At 51.5% G+C, this 8,109-nt stretch overlaps 1 protein-coding gene across 1 annotated transcript in view; it reads right to left on the bottom strand.

Moving 5' to 3' along the window:
- Positions 1-725: 725 nt before the first annotated feature.
- Positions 726-8,109, bottom strand: part of LOC135532598 (trinucleotide repeat-containing gene 6A protein-like) — a gene marked incomplete at its 5' end in the record, with an annotated part of 41,948 nt that continues 34,564 nt past the window's right edge. Inside the window, 4 exons of the mRNA XM_064960074.1 lie at positions 726-1,268; positions 2,051-2,190; positions 5,327-5,400; positions 7,998-8,109. The exon at positions 7,998-8,109 is cut by the window's right edge and continues 101 nt beyond it. Of these exons, the coding sequence (XP_064816146.1) occupies positions 923-1,268; positions 2,051-2,190; positions 5,327-5,400; positions 7,998-8,109 (672 nt within the window). The remainder of the gene's footprint in view (positions 1,269-2,050; positions 2,191-5,326; positions 5,401-7,997) is intronic.

Genomic DNA, 8,109 nt, shown 5'->3' with positions numbered 1-8,109 from the left:
CTGGCAGCTCCCTCTGTATTGCAGATTAAACACTGAGAGAAAAATAACGTTTCAGTGCAAAGTGGAAGCAAAACAACAACATGACAATAAAACAACAACATGGTCAGCAAAACAACAACATGACAATAAAACAACTAAATAAAAGCCACAAATGATTGGAATTCCAATAACAGGGACCATGAATGAAATAGACAAAAGCTTTTTGTTGTGTTTTTTAGGTTTCGGTTTTGAAGCATAATAAGGCATTTTCTTCACATTGTAGAATTGTCCTGCGTGATTCAAGTATACCAACTGATATGTGTTTTAGGAGGGCGAAGACAACGTGGATGTGCAGGGAAAAAAACATAACGCATTTTCCACAGGGTGAACCCCCCCCCACTTCCTGTACGCATTTTCCACGGGGTGAACCCCCCCACTTCCTGTACGCATTTTCCACAGGGTGACCCCCCCCTACTTCCTGTATGTATTTTCCACAGGGTGACCCCCCCCCCTACTTCCTGTATGTATTTTCCACAGGGTGACCCCCCCCCCCTACTTCCTGTACGTATTTTCCACAGGGTGACCCCCCCCTACTTCCTGTACGTATTTTCCACAGGGTGACCCCCCTACTTCCTGTACGTATTTTCCACAGGGTGACCCCCCCCCCTACTTCCTGTATGTATTTTCACAGGGTGACCCCCCCCCCTACTTCCTGTATGTATTTTCCACAGGGTGACCCCCCCCCCTACTTCCTGTATGTATTTTCCACAGGGTGACCCCCCCCCTACTTCCTGTACGTATTTTTCACATGGTGACCCCCTTCCTGTATATTTGTAAGTGAGAAGGAGCCATTTTGTTTTTTGGTCTTGGACTTTTTTTCTTTGTGTTTGAGACTAATAACGGTTCTAGACGACTCAGTCTGTCGCAACGCTGTCCACGGGCTTTACATGGAGTCCCCGCCCCCTGTCAGGTGATCCACGGGGAGGAAGGAGCTGATTGGAGAAGGGCTGTTGATCCTCCCGCCCTCGCCCCATAGGCTAGTGGAATAGTTCAACCCGCCCCAAAGGGAGGAGCTATGGAGGTCACTGACGTTCCATTGACTGGGCTCCGGGGCGCGGCTGGGGAAGGGGTGGGAACCCTCCAAGGCTCCGCCCATTCGGCTCTGAGAGGAGCCAATGGCCTGCCAGCCCGGGGAGGCAGCGGCCAATGACTGACCTTGTGCAAAGAAACGGTTGATTTCCTCCTCACTGGCAAACTCAGCCAGAATGGTAGTGTTCCCTAGTACGCACCTGAGGAGAGAGAGACGAGAGGGATGAAGAGGAGAAAGAGAAGAGAGAGTGATGAAGAGGAGAGAGAGGAGAGAGAGGAGAGGGATGAAGAGGAGAGGGAGAAGAGAGGGATGAAGAGGAGAGAGAGGAGGGATGAAGAGGAGAGGGAGAAGAGAGAGTGATGAAGAGGAGAGGGAGAAGAGAGGGATGAAGAGAGAGAGGGCGATGAAGAGGAGAGAGGGCAATGAAGAAGAGAGAGAGAGAGGGCGATGAAGAGGAGAGAGAGAAGAGGGCGATGAAGAGGAGAGAGAGAAGAGGGCGATGAAGAGGAGAGAGAGAAGAGGGCGATGAAGAGGAGAGAGAGAAGAGGGGCGATGAAGAGGAGAGAGAGAAGAGGGCGATGAAGAGGAGAGAGAGAAGAGGGCGATGAAGAGGAGAGAGAGAAGAGGGCGATGAAGAGGAGAGAGAGAGAGAGGGCGATGAAGAGGAGAGAGAGAAGAGGGCGATGAAGAGGAGAGAGAGAAGAGGGCGATGAAGAGGAGAGAGAGAAGAGGGCGATGAAGAGGAGAGAGAGAAGAGGGCGATGAAGAGGAGAGAGAGAAGGGGGCGATGAAGAGGAGAGAGAGAAGAGGGCGATGAAGAGGACAGAGAGAAGAGGGCGATGAAGAGGAGAGAGTGAAGAGGGCGATGAAGAGGAGAGAGAGAAGAGGGCGATGAAGAGGAGAGAGAAGAGGGTGATGAAGAGGAGAGAGAGAAGAGGGTGATGAAGAGGAGAGAGAGTTGCATGCGTATAATTGTCTTACATGTGCAGACTCTTCTGTGCCTTGGCTGCCTCGTCCTTGGAGCTGTAACATACGACAGCATTGCCGTGTGGCAGGTTGAGGTGGAATGTAATCAGAGGACCATGTTGCATACAGAGAGTCCTCAGAGTAGAACCATCCATCTGGAGGGAGGGGAGGAGAGGGGTGAGGGAGGGAGGAGGGGAGAGGAGGGAGGGGAGGGGAAGGGGAGGGGAGGATAGGATAGGAGGGAGGCGAGAGGGAAGGAGGGAGGAGAGGATGGAGGAGAGGGAGGAGAGGATGGAGGAGAGGGAGGAGGGAGGGGAGAGGAGGGAGGAGATGAGAGGGGAGGAGATGAGGGGAGGAGGGGAGGGAGGAGATGAGGAGAGGAGGGAGGAGATGAGGGAGGAGATGAGGGGAGGGAGGAGAGGAGGAGAGGGAGGAGAGGAGGAGGAGAGAGGAGGAGGGGAGGAGGGAGGGAGAGGAGAGAGAAAGTTTAAGAAATGGAAGTAACAGCCTTGAAGAAGACCAGTCACTAGTCCCTTGGTAGTCCTCCAACCAGTCACTAGTCCCTTGGTAGTCCTCCAACCAGTCACTAGTCCCTTGGTAGTCCTCCAACCAGTCACTAGTCCCTTGGTCGGCCTCCAACCAGTCACGAGCCCCTTGGTAGGCCTCCAACCAGTCACTAGTCCCTTGGTCGGCCTCCAACCAGTCACGAGCCCCTTGGTAGGCCTCCAACCAGTCACTAGTCCCTTGGTAGTCCTCCAACCAGTCACTAGTCCCTTGGTAGTCCTCCAACCAGTCACTAGTCCCTTGGTAGTCCTCCAACCAGTCACTAGTCCCTTGGTAGTCCTCCAACCAGTCACTAGTCCCTTGGTAGTCCTCCAACCAGTCACTAGACCCTTGGTAGTCCTCCTAAGAGCAGCCAACCAGTCACTAGACCCTTGGTAGTCGTCCTAAAAGCAGCCAACCAGTCACTAGTCTCTTGGTAGTCCTCCTAAAAGCAGCCAACCAGTCACTAGTCCCTTGGTAGTCCTCCAACCAGTCACTAGACCCTTGGTAGTCCTCCAACCAGTCACTAGACCCTTGGTAGCCCTCCTAAAAGCAGCCAACCAGTCACTAGACCCTTGGTAGTCCTCCAACCAGTCACTAGACCCTTGGTAGTCCTCCAACCAGTCACTAGACCCTTGGTAGCCCTCCTAAAAGCAGCCAACCAGTCAGTAGTCGCTTGGTAGTCCTCCTAAAAGCAGCCAACCAGTCACTAGTCCCTTGGTAGTCCTCCTAAAAGCAGCCAACCAGTCACTAGACCCTTGGTAGTCCTCCTAAAAGCAGCCAACCAGTCACTAGTCCCTTGGTAGTCCTCCTAAAAGCAGCCAACCAGTCACTAGTCCCTTGGTAGTCCTCCTAAAAGCAGCCAACCAGTCACTAGTCCCTTGGAAGTCCTCCTAAAAGCAGCCAACCAGTCACTAGACCCTTGGTAGTCCTCCTAAAAACAGCCAACCAGTCACTAGTCCCTTGGTATTCCTCCTAAAAGCAGCCAACCAGTCACTAGACCCTTGGTAGTCCTCCTAAAAGCAGCCAACCAGTCACTAGTCCCTTGGTAGTCCTCCTAAAAGCAGCCAACCAGTCACTAGTCCCTTGGTAGTCCTCTTAAAAGCAGCCAACCAGTCACTAGTCCCTTGGTAGTCCTCCAACCAGTCACTAGTCCCTTGGTAGTCCTCCAACCAGTCACTAGTCCCTTGGTAGTCCTCCTAAAAGCAGCCAACCAGTCACTAGTCCCTTGGTAGTCCTCTTAAAAGCAGCCAACCAGTCACTAGTCCCTTGGTAGTCCTCCTAAAAGCAGACAACCAGTCACTAGACCCTTGGTAGTCCTAAAAGTAGCCAACCAGTCACTAGACCCTTGGTAGTCCTCCTAAAAGCAGCCAACCAGTCACTAGACCCTTGGTAGTCCTCCTAAAAGCAGCCAACCAGTCACTAGACCCTTGGTAGTCCTCCTAAAAACAGCCAACCAGTCACTAGTCCCTTGGTATTCCTCCTAAAAGCAGCCAACCAGTCACTAGACCCTTGGTAGTCCTCCTAAAAGCAGCCAACCAGTCACTAGTCCCTTGGTAGTCCTCCTAAAAGCAGCCAACCAGTCACTAGTCCCTTGGTAGTCCTCTTAAAAGCAGCCAACCAGTCACTAGTCCCTTGGTAGTCCTCCAACCAGTCACTAGTCCCTTGGTAGTCCTCCAACCAGTCACTAGTCCCTTGGTAGTCCTCCAACCAGTCACTAGTCCCTTGGTAGTCCTCCTAAAAGCAGCCAACCAGTCACTAGTCCCTTGGTAGTCCTCTTAAAAGCAGCCAACCAGTCACTAGTCCCTTGGTAGTCCTCCTAAAAGCAGACAACCAGTCACTAGTCCCTTGGTAGTCCTAAAAGTAGCCAACCAGTCACTAGACCCTTGGTAGTCCTCCTAAAAGCAGCCAACCAGTCACTAGACCCTTGGTAGTCCTCCTAAAAGCAGCCAACCAGTCACTAGACCCTTGGTAGTCCTCCTAAAAGCAGCCAACCAGTCACTAGACCCTTGGTAGTCCTCCTAAAAGCAGCCAACCAGTCACCCTTGGTAGTCCTCCTAAAAGCAGCCAACCAGTCACTAGACCCTTGGTAGTCCTCCTAAAAGCAGCCAACCAGTCACTAGTCCCTTGGTAGTCCTCCTAAAAGCAGCCAACCAGTCACTAGTCCCTTGGTAGTCCTCCTAAAAGCAGCCAACCAGTCATTAGACCCTTGGTAGTCCTCCTAAAAGCAGCCAACCAGTCACTAGACCCTTGGTAGTCCTCCTAAAAGCAGCCAACCAGTCACTAGACCCTTGGTAGTCCTCCTAAAAGCAGCCAACCAGTCACTAGACCCTTGGTAGTCCTCCTAAAAGCAGCCAACCAGTCATTAGACCCTTGGTAGTCCTCCTAAAAGCAGCCAACCAGTCACTAGTCCCTTGGTAGTCCTCCTAAAAGCAGCCAACCAGTCATTAGACCCTTGGTAGTCCTCCTAAAAGCAGCCAACCAGTCACTAGACCCTTGGTAGTCCTCCTAAAAGCAGCCAACCAGTCACTAGACCCTTGGTAGTCCTCCTAAAAGTATCAAACCATGTTTTCCCCATTTCATGACACTGTTGCACATTTGCTGTTGTCGCTAATATGTTGAATTATACAAAAGAGAGATTTTCCCCACTGGTCAAGTCAGAGTCAAGTCCTACAACACTGGTAGATAGTAGGCCAGAGTGTGTGTGTTTGTGTGTAAGTGTGTGTGTGTGTAAGTGCGTGTGTTTACCTGAGTTGTGAGATTCTTGAGAACGAGCCAGTTGGTTCTCCCTGAGCTACTGCTACCGTCACTCCAACTACAACCTGAGTGGCAGGAGAGAACAGACGATTATTACCAAGACACACTTGATTTCCACTACAGGGCCAAGCCGTACCCTACCGACTCTGGGGGGGCCAAGCCGTACCCTGCCGACTCTGGGGGGGCCAAGCCGTACCCTGCCGACTCTGGGGGGGCCAAGCCGTACCCTGCCGACTCTGGGGGGGCCAAGCCGTACCCTGCCGACTCTGGGGGGGCCAAGCCGTACCCTGCCGACTCTGGGGGGGCCAAGCCGTACCCTGCCGACTCTGGGGGGGCCAAGCCGTACCCTGCCGACTCTGGGGGGGCCAAGCCGTACCCTGCCGACTCTGGGGGGGCCAAGCCGTACCCTGCCGACTCTGGGGGGGCCAAGCCGTACCCTGCCGACTCTGGGGGGGCCAAGCCGTACCCTGCCGACTCTGGGGGGGCCAAGCCGTACCCTGCCGACTCTGGGGGGGCCAAGCCGTACCCTGCCGACTCTGGGGGGCCAAGCCGTACCCTGCCGACTCTGGGGGGCCAAGCCGTACCCTACCGACTCTGGGGGGCCAAGCCGTACCCTACCGACTCTGGGGGGGCCAAGCCGTACCCTACCGACTCTGGGGGGGCCAAGCCGTACCCTACCGACTCTGGGGGGCCAAGCCGTACCCTACCGACTCTGGGGGGCCAAGCCGTACCCTACCGACTCTGGGGGCCAAGCCGTACCCTACCGACTCTGGTGTTTGTTCTCCCATGATCCTTTGTGCCACGGTTCCAGGAACTACAGGCACCTTCGGGAAGCATTATACAGTCTGACATCAGGGTATTCAGACCCCTTGACTTTTTCACACATGTTGTTACGTTACAGTCTTATTCTAAAATTGATTAAAATGTTTTTTCCCCCCTTCATCAATCTTCACACAATACTCCATAATGACATCACAATACTCCATAACGACATCACAATACCCCATAACGACATCACAATACCCCATAACGACATCACAATACCCCATAATGACAAAGCAAAAAAAAACAGCAAGAATTAAAGCAAACGTATTAAAAATAAAAACTGAAATATCACATTGACATAAGTATTCAGACCCTTTACTCAGTACTTTGTTGAAGCAACTTTTGGCAGCGATGACAGCCTCAAGTCTTCTAGAGTTTGACGCGACAAGCTTGGCACGTCTGTATTTGGGGAGTTTCTGCCATTCTTCTCTGCAGATCCTCTCAAGGTCGGATGGGGAGCATCGCTCCACAGAAATGTTCAGGTCTCTCCAGAGACGTTCGATCGGCTTCAAAGTCTGGGCTCTGGCTGGGCCACTCAAGGACATATAAAAGACTTGTCCCGAAGCCACTCCTGCATTGTCTTGGCTGTGTGCTTAGGGTCGTTGTCCTGTTGGAAGGTGAACCTTCGTCCCAGTCTGAGGTCCTGAGTGCTCTGGAGCAGGTTTTCATCAAGGATCTCTCTGTACTTTGCTCCGTTCATCTTTCCCTCGATCCTGACTAGTCTCCCAGTCCCTGCAGCTGAAAAACATTCCCACAACATGATGCTGCCACCACCATGCTTCACCGTAGGGATGGTGCCAGGTTTCCTCCAGACATGACGCTTGGAATTCAGGCCACAGAGTTCAATCTTGGTTTCTTCACACCAGAGATTCTTGTTTCTCGTGGTCGGAGAGTCCTTTAGGTGCCTTTTGGTAAACTCCAAGCAGGCTGTCATGTGCCTTTTACTGAGGAGTGGCTTCTTCCATTTATGAATGATGGAATGATGGAGGTCACTGTGTTCTTGGGAACCTTCAATGCTGCAGAAATGTTTTGCTACCCTTGTCCAGATCTGTGCCTCGACACAATACTGTCTCCGATCTCTACGGACAATTCCTTCAACTTCATGGCTTTGTTTTTGCTCTGACATCCACTGTCAACTGTGGGACCTTATATAGACAGGTGTGTGCCTTTACAAATCATGTCCATTCAACTGAATTTACCATAAGTGGACTCTAATCAAGTTGTAGAAACATCAAGGATGATCAATGGAAACAGGATGCACCTGAGCTCAATTTTTGAAGTCTCATAGCAAAGGGTTTGAATACTTACGTCAATAAATAATAATTATGTAAATAAGGTATTTCTGTTTGTTTATCTTAAATACATTTGCTAAAATTTCTAAAAACCTGTTTTTGCTTTGTCATTATGGGGTATTGTGATGTCATTATGGGGCACTGTGATGTCATTATGGGGTATTGTGATGTCATTATGGGGCACTGTGATGTCATTATGGGGTATTGTGATGTCATTATGGGGTATTGTGATGTCATTATGGGGTATTGTGATGTCATTATGGGGTATTGTGTGTAGATTGATGAGGGGGGGGGAAATAATATTGAATCCATTTTACTTTAAAACGTAACAAAGAAAAGGGGTCTGAATACTTTCTGAAGGTGAGAAACAGCACAGCTTGGTGAATTAGGCAACACACACACACACACTTCCCCACACACACACTTCCCCACACACATACACACATTTCCCCACACACACACACATTTCCCCCCCACACACACATACACGTGCATTTCTCCATCGTTAAACACATCTACACCCCTTGTTATACAGGCAGTCTCACCAGGTGTGTATCTGGAGTCAGAGTGCCCCCAGCCCCCCAAGCGGAGAGGAGCTTCCCCCCAGGGTGGAGGGGGTTTCTGAGGGTGGCTGGTGAGGCCGGGAGGGGGGCGGGA

This window comes from Oncorhynchus masou, unplaced genomic scaffold (assembly GCF_036934945.1).
Source record: "Oncorhynchus masou masou isolate Uvic2021 unplaced genomic scaffold, UVic_Omas_1.1 unplaced_scaffold_1934, whole genome shotgun sequence".
Classification (NCBI taxonomy): domain Eukaryota; kingdom Metazoa; phylum Chordata; class Actinopteri; order Salmoniformes; family Salmonidae; genus Oncorhynchus; species Oncorhynchus masou.
The sequence above is the reverse complement of the archived record's forward strand: the minus strand, read 5'-3'. Positions and strand labels throughout refer to the sequence as shown.